The sequence below is a fragment of the Anas acuta genome, chromosome 20 (genome assembly GCF_963932015.1).
Source record: "Anas acuta chromosome 20, bAnaAcu1.1, whole genome shotgun sequence".
Lineage (NCBI taxonomy): Eukaryota > Metazoa > Chordata > Aves > Anseriformes > Anatidae > Anas > Anas acuta.
The window spans coordinates 2,400,425-2,422,158 of NC_088998.1; the positions used below are offsets into that span (position 1 = coordinate 2,400,425).

Consider the following 21,734-nt stretch of genomic DNA (forward strand, 5'->3'; position numbering starts at 1 on the left):
AACTATGGCCTCATCATATGCAACATGTTATCATGCCCAGACATCTTTGTCTGGCTGTCATCATCATCTGTCAGTCTTTGCACAGCTGTGAGAATCTCTGGCCAGATCCTGAGCTCGTGTTAGTTGGAGGAGCTCCATCCACTTTGCAGCCTGTGCTTACAGGGACGCAAAGAGGATCACTAATAGCAAGTGCAGTTAGTAGCGGTCCTGAGACAAAAAAGCTGGGTAGTACTGACTGTTGTTTACAACAGCAGCATTTTTTTTCCTTTTTATCCTTGTGTGGTTCCGATGGTATTTGTTGCAGTGAGAGATGGGGAACTGTGAATCTGAGGGAGATGGCCTGGGAAATTGGAGTGCCTTAAGCGTATTATATTCCACGGTGTTTCTGAAGTGCCTGGTTTGAGGGCTGCTGCATATCGAATGTCCATGGGACTGCCCTGAGAGCTTTTTGGCTTGCGTGTGTAGTGAGACATGAGAAGGGCTGAGGATGGGCTGGGGACGCTCTTGTTACGCTTTTCTCTAATCTCTGAATTGTGGTTGAAAGCATCTCTGCTCTGTTTTTCAGTGGATGGAATTGACCCTAATTTTAAAATGGAGCATCAGAGTAAGAGAACCCCTCTCCATGCTGCCGCTGAGTCTGGCCACGTGGACATCTGCCATATGCTGATTCAGGTCTGTCTCCACTTAGGTTTTTCTGTACAAGCAATTTTCTGTGGTTTTTGGTCTCCTGCCCCACACAGCTAAAGCACGCTTGAAAATCAGCACTGAAAAACCTAATTTTCAGGGTTTGCTGCAGGAAGAGTGGCAGAGAGCAGTGTGAACACTCAGATGACACAACTGAAGCTGACTTTCTAGGCCATTCTCCAGACAAGCTTTGCTGTCTGGGCAGTGAGCACGTGAAGCTTTGTTGTAGTGGAGCAGGTGGGAGCCCCTGTGCCTGAGCACACCCAGCGGCGTAGTGCACGGCCAGATGTGCCAGCACAGGCTGACCACTGGCAGCCTGCAGGAGAGCTGCGAGCTGCTGCCAAGTTCCTCTCTGTAACGATGGTGGGTAGGCTCCAGAGCCTGCGAGCTAGCAGACCCTGCCTTGCCTTCTGTCAAAAACTGAGAAACTGCAGCAGGGTTTTCCTTTACAGTGCAAATGCCAAGTATGTGAAAAGAAGAGGAGGAAAGATGCAAGTTTCACCTGTTGTCTGAGATTTAGGCTGTGATGAATTTGAGTGAGGGAAGATGGTGAAAGACATAACAGTTCAGTGAGAGTAACCCTGTAAAATGATGTGAAGAAAACAGAAACCTTTCAAGAGTTATAGCTTTCATTTTTAGTATTGGCATACATTGTCCTGAGTGACTGGTTGGGTTTTGGTTACCCTTTGTGACTAGTAAACCTTAAAAGGCTTTTGAGAAACTGTCAATGCCACGTCTTTGAAAACGAGCCCACTGAGATGTTGCGTCTCAGCATGCACAGTGCTGTTTGAAGGTGCAGCTTCACTCGAGTTACTGCAAGCGAAGACAACGGAATGACTCATAGGAGTAAACAGAGCAAATTTTTCAAGATACTACAAAAAATTCAAATCAAGTATCAGAAGGGCTGGTTTGTTTCCAGGGTCGTTTACTTTTTTGTCTGTTCCCTGATGCCTGGCTATTGCAGTAGTGCAGTGTTTAGCTGGGACTGTCCCCAGCGTGTTAAACTTGAAATACCTCTTCTCTGGTCTGAGTTGCTCTCACTATTTAAGAGTAGGCAAAACAAATACATTCAGTGGGAAGCACCCAAAAGCAATGGGGCCATCTTGTGCCAGGTGAAGCTGAGTCAGCGTGCTCCTGCTGTAAACAGCTCTTTGCTTCGTGCATATATGCATGCGTGGTCTGCCATGAGTTGTGCTGTTTCCTAAATTTTCTTTTGGTTTTAAGTATTGGGTGGATTACTGAGCTAAACCAAAGAGTTAAAATAGGCAAGATGCATGAGATGGTAGAGTTCTGGAAAAGATGATTTTGGTCCAAGGCACTGTGAGTTGGACTTAATGAATTCTTAGAGACATCTATAGAAACATTAGCATCGACTTCAACAGAAACAGCCAGTCTCCAGAATTTTTGACATCTCCCACCTCTGTTGCAATCAGGAAGTTGTTCCTACTGCTTAGGGTGTTGGCAAGTGCTGTCTGCCTGATCGTCGTGTCTGGAGAAATGATAGAGCAGGGAAAACAAAGCTTCTGAAAAAGAAGAGTGCTGATTTCTTCAGAATTGCTACCCAGGCTATCCAAGAAGCATAGGACAAAAAGCATTAGTGACAAGAGTTGTTTAACAGCAGCTGTTCACTTCCCTGTGCCCTGGTTGGTGGCTGTAGAAGGCAGGAAAGAGGGCAAGTAGAGTGTGCTGCTTTCCGAAACAGGTGAAGTTTGACTGCTTTCTTTTTTTTTTTTTTCCTTTTTTTTTTTCTCTCAAGCTTAATATGGCCAAATTTCAGGAACAACTTGCTACTAAATGTCTACTCCCACATCCTTCCTCTGCTAACCAGTAATGATTACAGTTGTCCTTGTATTTGCCTTGGCCTCTTAACAGGCTGGTGCGAATATAGACACCTGCTCTGAAGACCAGAGAACCCCACTGATGGAAGCAGCGGAAAACAACCACCTGGAAACTGTGAAATACCTTATCAAGGCTGGAGCACTAGTAGATCCTAAGGTAGCAATTTATTCCTTACCCTTTTCTCCTGAAGAAGCCTCTGTCCGTTCTTTCTTTCATGATGGGTTTTAAGACTTGGTTGGAAGTGCCCAGGAAGAGGGGAGATGGACTTGTTTGTCTGGGGCTCAAAGGCTTGGGAAGGCTGTGGCTGCTGGTGGTGTTATTTTAATGATGCAGTGTCATGGCTCTGTGCACGTGGGGAAATGCTGTTGTAACTGCATCAGTTCACGTCACCAAAGGTGGGGGTATTTGGTTAGGTACGAGACCACTGAGTATTACTGTCAGAAGCCCATTGCAGTGCATTTGGAGTTTGATTTCAGAGTTTCCTCCTCTACAGGCAATTAATAATGAGATTTTGGGGGTGACATTTTAAAATCGGTTGGTAATTAGGTGCTTGCAAAGCCAGCAAAAATGACAGAGGAAGCTTTGATTTCCAAAGGCCTAATGTGTGCTTTCTTGCAGTCACGCTGCAGTGGCAAAATTGGACCCCGTCTTTAAACTCTCTACCCCTTAATTTCAACAAATACAATAAAATGCAGCTGTCTGTTCATCTTTAGCATGCTCTGGTTGCTTTGCAATCTTGGAAAGTACACAGATCGTTTATCAAACCCTTAAATTAGATTCTGCTTGGAGCACAGGAACCCTCCCCATGTGAACTTCTTTTTGTTACAACCTGCAGCCGTTGGCTCGCTCCTGTCCTGCTGCTGGGGAGTATGGCAGGGCTGGGGTGAAGGAGCTAGCTAGGCTGGGAGGATTGCAGAAGATAAGAACTGGTGTCCATCCCGAACCTTAGCTGGCTTCTTGGGAGGCTGGTTCTGAGCTGGGAATGGGGAAAGGGCAGGGGAGGCTCATGCGGGTTCATGGTGGCTGCTGTCCCGAGCACCTTGCAGCAGCCTAAATGTTTCTCACCTGATTTATTCATGTCAGAGAGGAAAGAGGTTTCCTGCTCCTAAAGGTAAAGGGAAGGAAAAAATCCTGAGCTTGCAAAAGCAAATTAGAAGCCTGAGATCATGTCTGAAGTCTAGACTAGTTTATTATGTTAATTAGTTTCTTGCACTAAATTAGTCATCTTCTGAAAGTGGCAACATTGCAGTTGGAAATTGGCTCCAGCCATTTCCCTGCAAAATCAAGAAGTATCTGGTGAGGGGGGGCCCAGCCTGCCCAGCCTGCAGGGCGAGGGGTGGGGGCTTTTCAGACCCCGGGCTGACGCTGCTGATCCTGGTAACAGAAGGTACCAGCCCCACTCAAAAACTGCAGAAAATCTGTATTAGAACATGCCAGCTCTCTGTAGAGAGCTTCTGCAAGGAGAAGCTGCACTTGGCTCATAGTGATTTAAGGGGAAGGCTGTGGCATTACTCAGATGTGTCAGGCTTTTTGGGGAGAGTGGAAACCCCTCCTTTGCCCCAGGGAGCCCCCTCGGTGCAGTCCCTGACCCGAGGCTTTCCATCCTTGCTCCCCGTCCCTGTGCTGCGTTCTCAGTTCAGGGCAAATCCTCCATCAGAAAACTGTAGTAGGAAGGAATCATTCTGTTTGTCAGGTTTTCATTTCCTCCTCTTTATTTCCTGCTCTCCAGTCCTTGCAGTGTGCTAAGCTCTTGGGATGTAAGCGTCTGATAAAAATCAGACTCCAGACGAGATTTTCGGTGTTGGTGTGGGAGTGTCTCCATCATGACTCACAGCCCCAGCCTGCCCATCTACACCAGACCCTGTGTTCTCAGCTCCCAGAAGCATTTCTCCTCTTAACCATTACTGTTGTTTTTTATCCCCTGTTTCTCGGTACATGGCTGCAGGCACTGTGGGTCTTGGTCACTGTGGAGGCTCTCAGCCCCTTTTGCCCTGCTACCAGGTGTTGGGTTAAGCCCCGTGCTAATAAAAACAGCAAAAAAAATGTATAAACAGAATATTTTGGGTTGAAACAGGACTACTTTTCAGGGGGTGTTCCCTGAGTGCTTGTTCTGTGCTTGTGTCCAGGATGCGGAGGGCTCCACGTGTCTGCACTTGGCTGCCAAGAAGGGGCACTACGATGTTGTCCAGTACCTCCTGTCCAACGGGAAGATGGATGTCAACTGCCAGGTGAGGTCTTTCTGCAAGGTGCAGAAGCTGCTCCTCTCCGGGCAGGGCCTTGAGCCTTGCCAGCGTGCTGCCTGGTTGCTGGAGAGGATGTGAGGAAGGTGACAGGGTGGCAGTGCCGTGGGCGTCTCTTTCTGCCCTGGTGCAGAAACCTTCGCCCCGCTGACCTCATGGAAACTTTTCCTCTGTGAATCTCCATTTGTAATTTCTCCTTGACCCTGAAATTGCCAGAGGAGCCTGTTCCCCAAGGGTGCAACTGTGCTCCTCTAGGAGAGGGGTGGGATGGTGGTCTTGCTGTGGGACAGGTCTCGCCTAGCACTCACCGTTGCAGAGCGTCTGTGAGAAGCTTCTGTGAGCTTTTGCAAGAGCTTTCACAGGAGCTTGGCATTCATTGTGCCTTTTGGACAGTCATCTGGGTTTGAACCCCCTGAGATCCATCGGCATCGTGCTGAGCTGCAAATAAACTTGAGTTTGCTGAGGCAGAGTGGTTCAAGTCCTGCCGGGCTCTGCAGGACCCTGAGGGACCTTCCCCTGCAGCAGCACGGACTGAAGGAGTGCAGTGAGGCTGACGTGGGGAGGGAAGGGGTCTGTGGCTCCCGGGCAGTGCACCCTGCTGTGGCTGCCAGGGCGCATGTGACCGTCAGCAGGAAATAATCCTGTCCTTTCTGCATGTCTCACCCTTTCCATTCCCTCCCCAGGACGACGGAGGCTGGACGCCGATGATCTGGGCCACTGAGTACAAGCACATCGAGCTGGTGAAGCTGCTGCTGGCGAAGGGGTCGGACATCAACATTCGAGACAATGTGAGGTTCTTCCTGGAAAATCTGTTTTAGAAATAACGCACAATCTCTGCTTAAAAACTAAATGAGCCCAAGAACACAGATTTTAGGCTCAGTGCAGGAAGGCACAGTGATCCCTTGACACAAGTGGAGGCAAGTGCGTGGTGGGAGAACAATCCCTCCATACTGTGGAAGTAGCTTTACAAGCGGGCAAGCAGTCCTTTTCATCTGGCTCCTCTGATGTAAGCCCTAAGGATGCTGTGCGTGGTGCTGCAGGGCATAGTTAGCTCTGTGCATCACCACCTCTGGTCTCCCTGGGTCTGTCCTGCTCTCACCTGGATGCTGTGCCAGGACGATCGCCCTCAGGACCAGACTTGACTGCTCCTTGTTTATGGGCCAGTGTGTGTTGGGGACATCTTGCTTGCTTTTTGTGGGGCATGAGCTCATGCTTGTGCTCTGCAGATGGATTGGGCAGATGCTGCAGCCACTCTGCCAGCAAATATTGCACGGCTGGCTTTTCCTAGGCACAACAAACCCCCAGCCACCAACGTGGACGGAGTGTGCCAGTGTGCCAGAGCTTGCTCTTGGCCTGCTTCAACTCTGTAAAACCTGCCTGAGTGGGAAGGGTTCTGTTGCTCAGGGGGTTTGCCTCAGCTGGGCACTCTGGGGGCCCCCTGTGTCTCTCAGTTGTTTCCACGGGGATTTTCAACAAAAAAGAGAAAAGGAGAGGGAGATGACTGAAGGGGGAAAAGGAGACTACATCCACGCTTCTGCTCGGAGCTTATTTATCAGCACAACTCCTTTTTTTCTTACTAGTGTATTTCTTACTTCTTCCTTCCTCTCTTTAAGGGTATTGAAACCCCAGAAGTGTCTGCAAGGCAAGCTTGGGTGTGAACCAGGGTGTGATGAGCTCCTCCAGGCTTGGTCTGTAGGAGACGTGAGATAATTTAATAACTATGGGGCAACTGGCTGCACTGCTTCCTGCACAGTGCTTACAACAAATACTTACCTGCCGTCAGCTCACTCCCTAGCATACCTCATGGCGATACGTTTTCTTACCCAAGGCTGCTGGTGCTTTTCTGATTCCAATGGATATAAGCACTGTTCTGTATTTGTCTTCCCAAATATGTCTTCTAGTGCCTGGTGGGTGCTGGCAGGGGTAGGTGCAGGCACGGTTGTCTCATAGAGCTCAGAGTAGCCCCAGCTGTTGTCAGGGTGTCACCTTCCCCAGTCTGAAAGTCCCTTCTCAGCAGGAGCCTCCATTTCCTTGGTGATGGAAATCGTTCCCAGGCAGGTCCAGACCTCATACTTTTCCTAAGAGCAAGAATTGAGGAGGGAGCAGGGGCTTTTTGGGTTGTTGCATGGCTTCAGAGCCCTAGCACGGACTCTGAATAAAACTGTCTCTCGTCTGAGCTGTCACAGAAACCTTTGGCTGCCAGTTACAAGATCGCACATTAAACGATGAAAATCAAATCGCCCCAGTCAACAATTTACTTAAAAGAAAAATATCCCCTTAGCAGATGGATGTATGGCATATCCCTTACATACCCCCAGTGCAGAGTCTCCTGATTGCAGCCATTAAGAAGCGCTGTCGCTTGTGCTGGGAAACATCATCCTTGGCGAGAAACGCTTCTGATTGTAATTACGCTGCTGTTAGGCAGTAGCCGGTGCAAAGCAGCAGATCTAGGTGTCTGTGATGTGTCTGAGCGGCAGCGTGCGGTGTGGAAGCGACGGGATTAATTTTTTCATAGATTGGTGTGTTGTGCTGAGGAGTTCTTCTGTGTTACCCATGGTGGGAGGCAGAAGCCATGCAGCAAGGTCTCCCCACTCCCTGGTTTATGTTAGTAGCCTCCTTGTTTTAGAGAACATCTAAGTTAAGTTGCAGTGACTAAAAGATGTGCTTTACTTTGACTTGAAAAGAAAGTGAGGTGATCATTACTATCATTGCACTGTTGTATTCGGCATCTTTAGAGCCTGTCAGGGGGAAGGACTCTAAAGTGTGCTGCAAATTGCACTGTAACAGAAAACAGTACCAGCGCTTAAAATACCTCCATCAAAAAGATGAGTGTTCAGCTATTTCTAGTGCAGCTAGTGAGAGATGAGTACATACAGTATTTAAGAGATGCCTGAAGTCGGATTGATTGCTTTCCGTGTGCCTCCTGGTTCTCTTTCTAGCACCTTCATATACCCTGCAGCTTGTGCTCTACTCCGGCTTGGCAGACACTTCTCTCTCATTTTATAACCCTGGGAGACATGCAGGTTTTGCTGCGTGTCTGGGCTGGGGAAGCTCAGCTTCTAGCCTTTTCCAGTGTGCTTGTTCATGTCTGTCACCTCTCTCGTGGATTGATCCAGATTGTTTTGTGGCTTGGAGACAGACGATTTGTCTGCGTGCACAGGGAAGGCGATGGGCCGCTTTGCGTGCAGCCTCCCCGTCTTCGGCGTGTGGAGGCGGCTGGAGTGAGAACTCCCTGCTCGTCTCCGCAGAGATTCCCCTGCCTGCCTCGGGACTCCCAGCCAGAATGAGCAGTGCAGGGGAGGAGAAGGGAGCTACGTGTCGAATGCTCCAGGTGCAGAGCTGGGGATGCTGAAGTCCCAAAGCAATAGGATTGCAATGCACTGAACAGCCTCTCTGCTCTGTTTGCTTCCCCTCCAGGAGGAAAATATTTGTTTGCACTGGGCTGCTTTCTCGGGCTGCGTTGACATTGCGGAGATACTGCTGGCTGCTAAGTGTGATCTACACGCGGTGAATATTCACGGGGACTCCCCCCTGCACATTGCAGCCAGAGAGAACCGCTACGAGTGTGTGGTGTAAGTACAGCTCCAGCCCCACCACTTCTCCCCCTTCCCTGGATGCTCCTTTTTGTCTGGAAGTTTGGGATAGCCTCTGGCTTTTACACACAGACCAAATTTGGGATGGAGGGCTTGTTTCTCTGCTGCCCTGCTCCTAGGCATGGTGGGTCTGAAATACTAGCTGTTGTAACAAAGGTCACAAAACATGGGGTGGTCCTGGAGTCTTGGGCAGAAGGCTTGAGGGGCTTTGCTCAGCCTGGGCTTCTCAGCACAAAGGGGTTGGGCATCCTCAATCTTTTGAGCTTTTTTTGTGGCATAACAGAGTAACGGGGCTTTTGTTTCGTTTAGGCACTGCTAGGAATAAATTCAGTGTGTGTCCTCACCAAAAGCTGGTGAATGTAAACAGGGGCCAAGTCCAATACCAGTTTCCCATGGGACTCTTCCATTTCCATTTCCATCCTACTCTTCCCTCCCCTTGTCTTTCCCTGCCAGAGAGAGTTTCCAGCCTGCCTGAAGTCAGGCTGGCTACCAGCAAGGCACTTGTCATGCCTGGAGCAAGGCAAGATTTGCCCAGAGCTCCAGTCTGTGGCTTCTGCCAGCGCCTTCGTGTAGAAGGATTCACTGAACCATGCTTAATAAAGAAAACTCAGGTGATTATTCACTGCTACAGATTCTACCTTGTCCCTCAAGGGCTGGCTGGAGACGTGATTCAGTTCCTTTTCCCTTTGCGCAGTTTCTCTGGGGGATGCTTATCCTTTCTTGCTGTTTTGCAGTCTGTTTCTTTCCCGTGGCTCGGATGTCACTTTAAAGAACAAGGAGGGTGAGACTCCACTCCAGTGCTCCAGCCTTAACTCTCAGGTCTGGGTGGCTCTACAGATGAACAAGACTCTTAGAGAATCGTCGACTGACAAGCCTGTCCAGATAGAGAAGGTAGTGAGCAGGTGAGAATCTGGCTGGCTTTGCTTGGTGGTTGTGAAATACGGCCCTGGCGAGGGGGAGGCTGGAGGCCTGGTTGGAGAAAGGGCTCTAAGTGCATGCTTAGCTTTCTAAACTGGTGGTGTGAAGGTCAGTTTGAGCTTAGCAGGAATTAAACACATGCTGATTCAGGCTTGTAAATTCATCCTTCCAAATGGAAATATTTGCATGCACAAAGAACAATCTATAAGGGAGGGTGGAAAGAAATGAACTCTGTTCTAGTCTGAATCGCGTTCAGGCTTTGAATGCTCAGTGATCAAAGGCATTAATTCTGCCCCAGGATGTCATTTGAATGTCCCCTTGTTCGGGGGAGCTTTTCTTCTGTGACAATTCTTTCTGCCTCTGACAGAGACATTGCCCGGGGTTACGAGAGGATCCCGATTCCCTGCGTCAATTCAGTGGACAGTGAGCCTTGTCCTAGCAACTACAAATACGTCTCGCAGAACTGTGTCACATCCCCAATGGACATCGATAGAAACATCACTCATTTACAGGTGGGGGGCTGTGTGGATCCCTGTGTTTTTTCCTGTCCTGGTGTGTGCATTTAGAGACATTGCAGTGCGCTGTGCCACAGCACAGGTTTTGCATTCAGGATGGGAATATCTCGTCCTACCACTGCCATCAAATCCAAGCTAAGGCTGTAGTCCTGAATTCCAGCTCTTGCTCTAGGGGACAGGATTCTGCTTTTTGTCCTTTCCTAGACTTACTCTGAGCTCTGCGTTCGGCTGTGCTCTGCAGCATCAGCCATCTGGTGCTGCCTGATGCAGCTCCCCTTCATCCATTGCCTCTGTTCTGGCTCTGGAGAGGCAGTGAGCTGCTGGGAGCCCTTCCTCATGCTGTCTTCTAGTGGCCAAGGCCTTTAATTGTGATACTGGATGTCCTCAAAAGGCTGGCTTGTGAAGCAGAGGAGGGGACCCCTCTCCAGGTGCAGCTCATGGATGGTTGAAGGGAACTTCCCCAGGCCAAGCCCCGCTGTGCAGCAGCTGGTGGTGGGACCACGCTGGCTGGGGGAGTGCTGGGGAAGCAGCCAGCTGCAGTGCCCGTGTGGGAAGAGGCAAGCAGCAGAGGAGGACCGAGAAATATCGTGTCATCTCCCAGCTCTGGGCCCTTCTCAGAGCTTTCCTTGTCCTCAGGCATGGAGTACAGCTCATAGGGTGCAGAGGAAGGTTAGTAACATGGCTCATTATGGGATCTTCTGCAAGCTGGAGTCCTTTGACGTTCATTGTACTTAGAAGTAAGGAACTGAGTAAACATTCCACTGAAGTGATGAGTCTGGTTATCTTTCTGGCTAAAGATCTGCAGCAAGGGCCTCTTTTGGAAGTGCTTGAGAGGCACTGCAGCAACAGGCAGGAGGTGAAGCCTTGTGGTTTCCTCTCTGGCCCAGCTACAGAAGTTGCTCTTTCATTTCCATGAGAGTGGCTTGGAGTTGACCCCTGTTGCTTCTCTTTCAGTATTGTGTATGTATAGACGACTGCTCCTCCAGTAACTGCATGTGTGGCCAACTCAGTATGCGCTGCTGGTATGATAAGGTGAGGACACAGAACTTCACATCTGGTTAGATGAGTGTTGGCTGGCTGAATTGGGCAAAATTCAGAATTTCTAATAGTACCTAAAAACAGTTTCTTGCACAGCTCCTCTAATTTTTATTTTAAAATGCCTAAAGTTGCAGTCTCAGCTTTGAGGCATATGTGATAATAACAAAATGTGTACTCAGGGAAGCTTTTCCGTTGTTATTTGTTTGTGTTGCTGTCATGCCAGCTGAGCCATTAATTATACCCGTGTGAAATCCATGCGTGAAATCCATGCGTGAAATCAGCTTCCATCTTAGAGCAACACAGAAAATGCTGTAATATGTAAAGAGGGGGAGGGTGGTAGAGGGATTTTGCCTGCCTTTATTTATCGTGATCCTTCTGGATGAGAGCAAAGTAAATATGTTTTAACTTCAGCATTGCCAGAAGCTTGGTTTGTTTTGGGTAAGTATGCTTCAATCCTCCAGGGAGGTGTTGAGGTTAATATTTGGACAGGTTCTGCTAAGATCAGAAGTTCTGCGAATCTCTGCAAGTTTCTCCCAGGGGGAATATTGGCATCTTTCTTTGCTTTGTAGCCATTTTATTTACACATTAATAGGTGATTACATCTTTAAAGCCATAAAAGCTAAATTTGTTAAATATGATGAACTGCCTCTATCGCTTTCTTAATCCTATGTGGTTGGTAGATAATTGAATTGTAGCTTTTTTGGGAGAGTTATTTGGGAAGATAATGTGGTTTAGAACTTGGGTGTACTGGCCTTATAATCTGGAAGTTTAGGCTTTATTCCAGAGATAGACAAAGCATCTGCTTCTCCCCTCCAGCACTGCAAAGTGATGATAATGATGATGCACACCATTTTTTGCACAGCACTGTAAAATAGTTTTTTGTTGGTGGTGCATTGGGTGATGCCAGGCAGCAAAAATGTAGGTGGTTTCTTGCTGTTCGTCAGCTGTTTGTGATAGTGGCTTGCGTGCCACTCTCAGAGAGGAGAAAAGCCTCTGCAGAAGTTGAGGTATTTTGGGGGAGGTTGGGGCATACCTCCGTGTTGGGGTTGTCTGGCCCTTTTTGTACTTGGGGAAATTCTTCTCTGGGCCTGCCTCTGGTTTGGAGGGGTGACAGAAACAAAACTAACCCAGTCTTCAATGCGTCTCTTCTTCAGGACGGCCGACTCCTGCCTGAGTTCAACATGGCCGAGCCGCCGCTGATCTTTGAGTGTAACCACGCGTGCTCGTGCTGGCGGACCTGTAGGAACCGGGTGGTGCAGAACGGGCTCAGGTGAGGAGGATCCACAAGCAGCTGTCACGACAAAAACACCCACAAACCACAGAGCCCCCCCAGCCTCAGCTCTGCCTGCGAACCCACAAAAGCCAGGGCTTCCAGGGATGAAACAGAGGTGGGGCAGGTGCCGCCACGCGGTGGTGGGAGGCAGAGTGGGTTCCTCCACACTGCCGGTGGGAATGAAGCAGCAATGGGCTGATTTGTGCCCTGCCTCTGCCCTGTCATGTGGGAACGGAGCTGTTCTTTTATCAGCCTGACCATAAAACATACAAATTGCTTGTGCAGGAGCAGCCTGGATGTATCTTCTCAGGTAGAGAGCTCTGAAAAAAATTACAGCAACAGAAAATGCAAAGCCTGCATTTAGAAGAACTTGTAAGCTAGCCATTTACATTACAGATGCAGGCCAGTATGCACAAACTTGGCTGCTTAATGTTTCCCAGTTATTGGCCTGACTCCCCCTGAACTGGATATTTGAATACCTGTTGGCTTCAGTGCTGCAGATTAGGCTGTCATGGCTTTGGTGCCAGACTAAATATTAAAATGTTTTGCATTGCACCTCTACTTTGGAGACGCTCGTCACTGCACTAAATGTATCGGTACAAACTTCTAAGGAATCTCATTGGAAAAAGACTTCTGTATTTTTTTATGGTACTGATAACACTTTATGCGGGCTTCGTATTTCCAAGGACATTTTGCAACATTAAAAATAAGCAAGGAAGAGGCTGGATGCGTTTCCACAGAACTTTACCCCCCTGTGGTTTTCCCTGCCAAACTCCAGAGCTCCAGTGTCTGCGTGGGGGTTTACTTAGGAGCTATACAGCCAGGTCTGATGCTGCTGCTTCCTTGCATGCTCAAGCGTTTATCTGAAAGACGGGAAGGGTTGGAAACACAACCAGGAGCCTGGGAGCGTGGCTCTGTTGGGATGCTGTGGTGAGGTCAGGTGCTTGGCAGAGCTGTGCTTGAGCTGTGCTCCCCGCGGAGCAAATGGGGAAAGCTCCTGTTTGGTCTGCAGCGTGACACGTGCATGCTCCCCTTCCATTTTCAGTGTTTCCGTGTCTGTTTTGCTCCAAGTGAACTCTGCAGGGCAGTTTGTATGCTCCCGTCTGGCAGGCTGACCCAGCTCAGTGAAGCCATGGTCCCACTGCTGCTGGCATTGGCCCCAGCAGCAGATCCCAAACGTGAGCTCAGCTCGGTCGTACCGTGATGAACGAGGCAACACAGAGGGGATCTTCCTCAAGCCTGCAATGCAGCGCTATAGCTAGTTTCATGAGGGCAGTTGTTCTCTTGACGTCCTGTTTCGCTCCTGGTTAAGGCTCCAGGAGCTGTGAACAAATACAAGAAAATGATCGGCCCTGGAGAGGAAGCGTGGTTTGAGCTGACGGTGCAAAGAGGGGATGGGTGGGGGGAAGAGGAGAGAAATACTGGAAAAAGCAACAGGGTGAAGTTAAGGTGAGCATCGAATTTCTCTTTATTCCGATAACAGCATTGCTGAGAGTGGGGTTTGGTTCCCTCGGGGGGAGAGAGAGCGTTCCCTAGCCCTGGAGATTGTTCATCCTGCACTTAACTCAAGTTCTGGCTGAGCAGGAGGCAGAATGACTTACAGCATTGTTTCTCTGCCTATAAGCTCCATCAGTAAAATTCCACAGAGCAGCTATTACACCAAGAAGTTTCAGGTTGCAGCGTTTCTTCCTTGTCTTTCATCCAGGGAGTTGGATATGATGGAGCAGCTAAATGCACTGGCCTCGGCAGAGGGCAAAGGGATCAGAGCACTTAGCTCAGGGTGTTCTTAATTCACTGTCAGCTCCCTGCCTCCCCCTGCAGCACCCCTCCCTTCAGAACCTTAAGTCCCTTTCCAGCTTCCCTGCCTCCCCCCAGGTGCCAAGTGTGTGCGTGAAAGGGAAAGAAATTCAGGTGGTGGTGTTCTGGGATCCTGTGTGTGAATCCTCAACGGTGTAACCACACAGAGCATCCAGTCCCGTGCCCTCCTCCCCAATCCTGAACGCGTCCAGGCACCAGGCGTGCACCCCACCAGCTACAGTTGGGCAGGGAGAGGGGGTGGTGGGCACCCATTCCTGGTCCCCAGGCAGTGCCCCCCCCAGTGTCTGTCCTCTGGCTTGGAGCAGCTCCGGGAGCGGAGCACACACGTAATGGCACCAGTGTGAGAACTGGGGGATTGAACAGCAAAACCATCGTTGAGTTGCTGCTGATAAAAGGTTGCAATTTTTTTTTGTTCTTCCCTCTGCAAAAAAAAATAAATCTGTTGCCTTTCTGCTCAGTGCTGCCATTGATACGGTTTTGTTTCTTCTCCAGGACTCGGTTGCAGCTCTACCGGACACAAAAAATGGGCTGGGGTGTGCGAACGATGCAAGACATTCCACTGGGAACCTTTGTGTGCGAGTAAGTTATTTGCTCAGCTTTCATTAGCTCACGCAAAACCATCACTTCCCAAGGGCTGGCATGGCTTGCACTCGCTCCTCTTCTGAGGAGAGGTTTTCATGCAAATCAAATTGGCACAGAGCAGAATTGCTCGCCCTCACTACGAGGCTTCCTGATCCCATTTCCTGCTCTGTTTGTCCTTTTCCTTGCAGCATGAAGCTTTCTCCACCCCTCTACATCTTGCTGGGATCTGTGGTGAGCTTGTAGCCATGGGCTGTTATCCCTGTGACACATGAGTCATGGGGGAGAAACAGATCTGGGTTGTGCTGCAAGTGCATCGCATGTTCGCTGTGTAAACAGGACGTTTAAGGTTGTGGGAATTTGGAACAACTTGTAAATCGGATCACTTTCTGATTCAGTACTGACTTCCCAAGAGGTTTCCCAGGGTCACAGCTCTGGCTTTAGTCTGATTCAGCAGAACAGTAAAGTACTTGGCGTTAAGTATAAGTTTAGGCCCTGATTCAATAAAAGTACTTGGGAACAAAAAAGTTGAGATTTATGTCAAGTGAAAAAACTGCTGCTGAACCCCACAGTTTTTAGACTCTAAAGTGATACATGTACTTTATTAAATATTTGGAAAGTGTTTTTTTCATTATGGTACTAGTGAGCTAAGATCTTCTAAATAAGACTGGACTCTTGACCTTCATGAAAATGCGTGCTAGGGTTTTTTAGAGCTAGTTATTGATGCTGTATAGGATTGGGCAGGGGATTGGTGAAGATTATTGCAGAATTTAAACAAATAAAGGAAAAGAAAAATCTGCAGTAAATCAGCAAAGTGTTTCATCCAGGCACACTCCAGGCATCCAGCAGCTGCCAAGTGCTGAAATTTTATTTTTTGAGAGTTTTTTTTTTCCTTTTTTTTTTTTTTCTCCAGAGTTTCTTAAAACTCTGCTGTTTGTGGGGGAGTCTTTCAAGTCTGTCCTCAGGTGGGGCTTCCTGTTGAGCACCAAAGGTCTCTGTTTTGGTTAAGCACTCAGAGATGATCCAGAGCCTGTGAGCAAATTTCTGAAGAATAAAGGCACCGACTTTACCAAATCCTGCTGGAATGTTAATGCACGAGAGAAATAAGCAGTGGTAAACAGGCAGCCCGGGGAGACGGGGCAGCTCTGTGCAGCGGTGTAATTATAATTAACACAGACGGGTGCAATGGAGAGCGCGTCAGAGCTGGTGGGGTTCAGGTACCACAGTGGCACTTAACTTCCTCCACACTTGCCAGGAGCTGCTGGGGCTGTTTCAGTGGCAGGCACTATCTTCTTCGTTATCTAAACGAGCTGCATACTAAACAGCTGAACTAATTCACGTCGTGCCCATGCAAGTTCCTCCTTGTCCCCGTCGCTCTGTCTCTCACACGTTATTTGCACAACTCACCAACTCCGGTCTGTTCCATTGCCCTTCCTCAAGCCAGCTGCCCCGATCTCCTCTCTAATTCTGCACGTGCAGCCCTTCAGACTTTGTTCCTTCTTTTCCTCAGCTCTGGCCAAGAAGCCCCAGTGCCTGTGGTGCTCGGGGGCTGTTTGCACACAGCAGCTCCCTGGATGAGCTCCGTGGAAGCGCATTTTGCATTTTGCATCGGCTGCCTGGAGCAGTGCCCTGACTGGGTGGTCAATTTGTGCTGGGCTTATTCCTCTGCTTTGGAAGGTTGCTAATTGTATTGGCATGAGAATGACTTCTATTCCGTATTTTTTCACGTATGCCCACACGGGGAGCATGGAATGGTTCTCCCAATGGTTTTATTTTGCAAAACTCTTCCAGGCTCTGCAGACTCTTTCTGTGTGTAAATGCCTTTCTTACACACACATGCTAGTTTGCAGCCTTCTCTGTGCTTTCAGCTTTTCTGTGTGACCGCTCAAAACATGATTTCCCTTCCCGTTTCTGCTTGCAGACTCTGGCAGCACGCAGCACTCGCTTCTGCAGGAAGCACTCAGCAGCGTTTGGAAGCAGCTGGGAGCAAGGCTCCACCATGGGCAGCCAGCCCCTGCGCAGTCACCTTGGGGTGGCTGCTGGGGAGCAGCCCCTGCTGCTGGTGCCCTCGGGACCTTCAGTGAGGTCCTGAGCAGCAGCCTGGCGAGGGAGATGCGGCAGAGCCACCCCGTGCCTGCCCTGCTGGGTTCCAGGGCAGAGGGGTTGTGCCCTGGGCTCTTCCGTGCCTCTGAGCTGGGGAAGTCCACCACATGCTCCATGCAGATTCCTCCCAAACCTCAGAATTTGCTGCTCCTCAGAACCTGCTGCTGCTTGTACAGCTGCTGTGGGTTGTTTTGAAACTGCTCTGTTCAGGCTTCTTTGTTCAGTGTAACTGCTCACACTGGTGGGTTAAGGACTTCCCTTGGAGAGGCTTGGAATTAGTGGGATGCAGAACCCAGAGGTTTTTCCAAGGTTCGTGTTTTCCTTCTGCTGTGTGTCCATCATGTGGTTTCCAAGTACTTAATTCCTGCACGAAACGTGATGCTCTAATAAGATGTTACCTGAATCGAGCCAGGTATGGCAGCCACACCTTCAGCCAGAGGCGCCCCAGGCGCCCCGTCCCATCTCCCACACCCCTGGAAACGCCGCAGCTTGTGCTAGGGACTTGGTGTTGCTCTTGGGTTTTGCACGGTGTGCTCTGATCTTGTGGCAAGGAGTGGCAGCATGCAGCACTGGGATGTAGTTACTTGCCATCAGCATGTTAAACATCTTTGTTTAGACCAGGGAAATTAGGGAACGGTCTGTATTGGTGAGCAGTCCTGCAAAGGAGAGGAGTTACAGGAATGGTCTGTAAAGGAACACAGAAACAGCAATTTTTAATCCGATTGTTTTTTATTTTGTTTCACTGAATCGTAAACCTGAAGTGGCTGTCGCTGAGCACAGTTCCTCTCCGTGCAGCATTATTCAGCTGTTTCTTAGCTGCTGCTGGCTACTGTGCCACGCTACAGCAATTTCTCTCCTTCCCTGGCCATAATCTGCCTATTGCTTCAGGTCACCGGTGAGTGTGTGGTTTCCAGTAATGCTGCAGCCTTGCGGGAGCGCTTAATAAATAACAAGATGCAGCGGGGGCGAGCAACAGGAGCACACACGGCCGCAGCAGCCTCCTGGCCTGGCAGAGCAGCTTTGCCAGGCTGCTCAGATTTGGGAACAGCAGCCAAAGGCTCCCTTGTCACCGAGCGCGTGGGTCTGCCCTGGGTTAATGTTTTGTGGCTCTCCCCTTCCCGAGCCCAGGAGTTAAATGCTGCCTCGAGCCACAGGGGGAAGTGGATACGGTTGGTTAACGTTTCTAAAATGCCTTGAAAGCTGTGGAGGAAAGCTGTTAAGAGCATCATGGAAGTGTCTGTTGATGCTACGAAGAATATTTGTTTTGGGAATCTTTAGCTTATAACTCCTTGGTGTTGTGTTAGAGGCTGGGAAGGCTTTGGTACCAGAATCTACTGTGCTGTTGAGTTCTTGTATTCCTTCCTCTGGCTCAATTTCTCTCCCCTGGGGTCTCTTGTTTTGATTGCAAGCTGCTCAGGACAGAAAGTGTCACAGGTTGGGAGACAGATGAGCGAACACAGGGGCAGCAGGGGCTGCTGTAACTCGGGATTTTGCATCAAAACCAGCATCTGGCCAGAGCGTGGAAGGTGGCATGGATGTTTAGTCCTTCTCAGCAAGCCAGGCCAAGGAGCATATGTTTTGTGATGCTTGGACTGAAATTGTGACAGCACTTGCTTGCCTGACTGAAATCTACCTTGTGCCTGTTTTTACAACATGTGGTTGTTACTGAGATCGTAGCTCTGGTTTATTCTAGTCTGAGAAGGATGAGAAAGAAGCCTACATCCTGCCAGGGGTTCTACCAGGTTAGATTAGACCTAAGGCTCCTACAACAAGACTTTCACAGGTATGGAGCATATGTAATCAGACAAAATACTCCGGAAAATGAAGAACAGAAAAAAACCTTTTACACTGGGATGTAAACAACACAAACATTACAGTACTGTACAGAGAGCCAGGACGTGTGTCCGACAGTGAACAGAAGGAGAGTTGGATTAATGTATTGATCTTGGCCAATGAAGAAGATTGCAAAACACAACATAGTCCTTGGGAAAGTAAATTTAGTTGGAAACAAAACTCCATTTTTATTATTAAAAGCGTTGCCCTGAAAAGACTGAGCTTGGAGCCAGATTTTAGCTGCTTTAAGTTGTTAAAGCTCCTTTTGCCTGAGTGGATCTGAAATGACCCTAGGGTTGTGATCAGCGCTGGGCTCATCCCTTCCTCCTTCCCCTCTTACCCGCAAGGGCTGGTGAAACCAAGCTTATGGTTGCACGAGCGTCTTATTCCTGCCTTGCTGTTTGCCTGCAGGTATGTTGGTGAGCTGATATCCGATTCCGAGGCAGACGTCCGTGAAGAGGACTCCTACCTCTTCGACCTTGATAACAAGGTACTGTATCTGAAGGGGCCGAGGGAGGCAAGCCCAAGGTCTCGCTCCTCCAAAAGAGCAGAGGGATTACTTGTCTCTGTCTTGATGTACAGCACGATCTGAAAGCCTGCAAAGAAGAGGGCTGCTTCCTCCCTGGGTTTTGTTCAGAATAGGCTTTAGGGTTCATTAAAATGGTAACAGAGCCCAGCAGTTCCAGGCCACTGTGTTACGTGCTGCCCACAGGGGTTGTTAATGCAAGGTGCTCCCCTGTGAAAACTGCAGACGTCCCGAGTTCAGCCGTACAGCTGTCAGTATGCAGGTGTGTGCACAGGAGTGTGCAGGCTTGCAGCAGGGCTGATTGGCAGCTCTGTAAGCTCCTCATAAAAAGATGTTGATGCATGAGCTTGGAGGGCTGAGAAAGGTGCCATTCACTTACAAAGGGATCCGTCAGTACCCTTGGCAGGGACTTGAGGCTTGTTGTGCTGCTTGTTGTCCTGCGCTGCTCTGCAGAGGGCTCATAGCAGAAATCTTGTTCTGAAAAGTGAAATCTAAAGCTTTTAAGCAAGGCTGTCACTCCAGACTTCCCTTGGGAAAGGAGAGGAGGAGAAAGGTAAGCTGGCGACTCAGGAGAGTGGGGTGGCTCCCGAGGAAAGTTGTAAAAGAGCCTTTGTCTCATGTCGTCACCTAGTGACAAAGAAGTTTGGCATTATTATTATTTTTAAAAAGTGATGGACATTCAACAGCTGCAAAAAAGGTAAGTGTGAATTTCGTAGTCTGTCTGAAAACATAGGGGTCAAATTGTGATTAAAAAATCAAAGAGCAGTGGGGATTTAATGCTGCTTTGTGCATTTATGAGCATGAGACTGCCTGGGCCTTGCCTGGCCTTGTGGTTAGCCCCTGGCTGGCAGCCTTGAGGGAGAACTTCTGGATTTTACCTTTGTAAAGCAAGGAGGGAGACTTAGGTACAGGAGCAAGCACGTGGTCTTTTTTCAGAGACCACATCTTCAGAGTGGAGCGTCTGTGTTACAGGCACTGCTCGTGAGGGATCGCTCAAAGAACCCCGAGGCAGAGCAGGGAGGGCAGGGCAGAGCCAGGGTCCCATTGCCTCTGGAGCACTGGGAAGCACTGGGAGGGCAGCCTCGGGTCCTGTTGAGCCCTGGAGGAGTGGCCTGGGTGGAGCGTGAGCTGAAATGGAAGAGCAGGATGGGGACCTCATTTCTGATGTCCTTGTTCTTGAGTTGTGGCTTGTGCGAGGTGAATCACTCAGCGTGCCAGGCCCGGCAGTCACATCCCTGCCTGTGTCTGACAGAGGGCAGGCATCGAACAGCCAAACCTCGCTGCCATTTCGGGGCTTCCAGGGAGCAAGACACAGCACAGGAGCTGCTCCCTTTTTCTCTGTACTAGAGACCTGGAGGAGGCACGCTATTTCTGGGAAAGATGAGGCCGAGTTTTAGCTGCTGTGGTTGGTTTCTGTTGGGGTTAAGCCACCCCTTCCCACGGGCAGGCCCACCTTCTGCTGTCCCATGCATGCGCTGGGCCCTGCTGCACGCCGCCTGGGAGAGGCTGCGGTCAGAGCTGAGCACTCTGCAGGTGAGAAGGGCTTTCCTGGAGCTTTGCCCTTCTGAGAAACCCCAGAGCCTTCCCATTCACCATGTCCTGAATTGCCTTTCGGCACAACTGCTGACCCCACTCCTGGTGACACCGACACACCGGTGGGATCGCTGCCCTGAGGTGCCCCAGGTGCCTCACCTGGCTGCTGGGCGAGCCAGCAAAAAGCCACGTGTGGACCTGTGCCCGACTGGGAACCGTTTGTATCACTGCTGACAATCACCAAAAGCCATTTGAAATCAAAATGCCCTTCCACTTTAAGCACTGAGGATGAACACAGGCTTCTGCACGGCCCTACAGTCTGCCTGCTCTGTTGGCAAGGAGCCTTATACCCCTGAGCAGGTCGTGATTCTGCTTTTCCTCTCTGCCTGCTGCCATGCGACTCCGACACTCGTGTAGCTTGTAGCAAGGCGGGACACGGTTTGCTCTGGGACTTTCCCCCCTCAGCAGTGCTGCAGTGAGGATGCTGCCCGTGCTGCTCAAGGCAGCTGGCTCCGTTCTCGAGCAACACATCTCGACTCGTGTGGTGGCGAGCTCGGATCTTTCCAGACAGTCACTCAGGGTAGCAGTGGGTGGTGATGTCCTGGCCAAAGGAAGGTGGCGTTTCGGTGGGTGAAAGCAGTGCTGAGAATCACTTGCACTGATTTCAGCCACTTGGAGCACTCCGTGTGGGGTGGGACCATGTGGGCGATGCCTCTCCGGGCACTGGGACATCTTCCCTGGGCTCCTGCACCAGGCGGGCGGTATGATCTGACCCAGCTCATCCATTAAAGATTGCAAGGTGCTTGCCCAAAAGGGAGTTTGAGCACTGCTAATGGATCCTTTTGCTTTTGGCCTCTTTGCAACTGAAATTAGCTCCTGTAATTAAAGTATCTGCTTTGCACAGTCATTCTCTGCTGGAATAAAAAAGCCCTGAGGGGGGTTCTTTTATTTTCATGGAAAACAAAATATTACTGCTGTCTGGGCTGTATGGAAAGGGGATTTGTGTTCTCACTTTCACTTTTATCTGCAAAAAACTATTTTCTCTAGGCTCTGGCTTTGTGTTTCCCTGCTGTCACGTTCGATTAGGGGTCAGAACAGATGCCTGTTCCCCTGTCCAGTGGCTTTTACCTATAAGCTGTTTGTCTGCACAGAGCATAAACCCCACTGCACCAAACTGGGGCTTCAGCAGAGCAGCTCTGTGCAGAGCCAACGTGCCAGCCAGTGTCAGGAGCATTTTTAAAG

The 21,734-nt window shown here is 49.6% G+C and overlaps 1 protein-coding gene across 12 annotated transcripts in view; it reads left to right on the forward strand.

Moving 5' to 3' along the window:
* The window catches only part of EHMT1 (euchromatic histone lysine methyltransferase 1), a 112,314-nt gene that overhangs the window by 87,668 nt on the left and 2,912 nt on the right, over positions 1 to 21,734 (forward strand). For all 12 annotated transcript variants that reach the window (XM_068657446.1, XM_068657449.1, XM_068657451.1 and 9 more), the window contains 11 exons: positions 566 to 672; positions 2,557 to 2,679; positions 4,650 to 4,751; positions 5,447 to 5,551; positions 8,181 to 8,335; positions 9,091 to 9,258; positions 9,642 to 9,786; positions 10,744 to 10,821; positions 11,982 to 12,097; positions 14,411 to 14,497; positions 18,845 to 18,923. In XM_068657446.1, the coding sequence (XP_068513547.1) occupies positions 566 to 672; positions 2,557 to 2,679; positions 4,650 to 4,751; positions 5,447 to 5,551; positions 8,181 to 8,335; positions 9,091 to 9,258; positions 9,642 to 9,786; positions 10,744 to 10,821; positions 11,982 to 12,097; positions 14,411 to 14,497; positions 18,845 to 18,923 (1,265 nt within the window). The remainder of the gene's footprint in view (positions 1 to 565; positions 673 to 2,556; positions 2,680 to 4,649; positions 4,752 to 5,446; positions 5,552 to 8,180; positions 8,336 to 9,090; positions 9,259 to 9,641; positions 9,787 to 10,743; positions 10,822 to 11,981; positions 12,098 to 14,410; positions 14,498 to 18,844; positions 18,924 to 21,734) is intronic.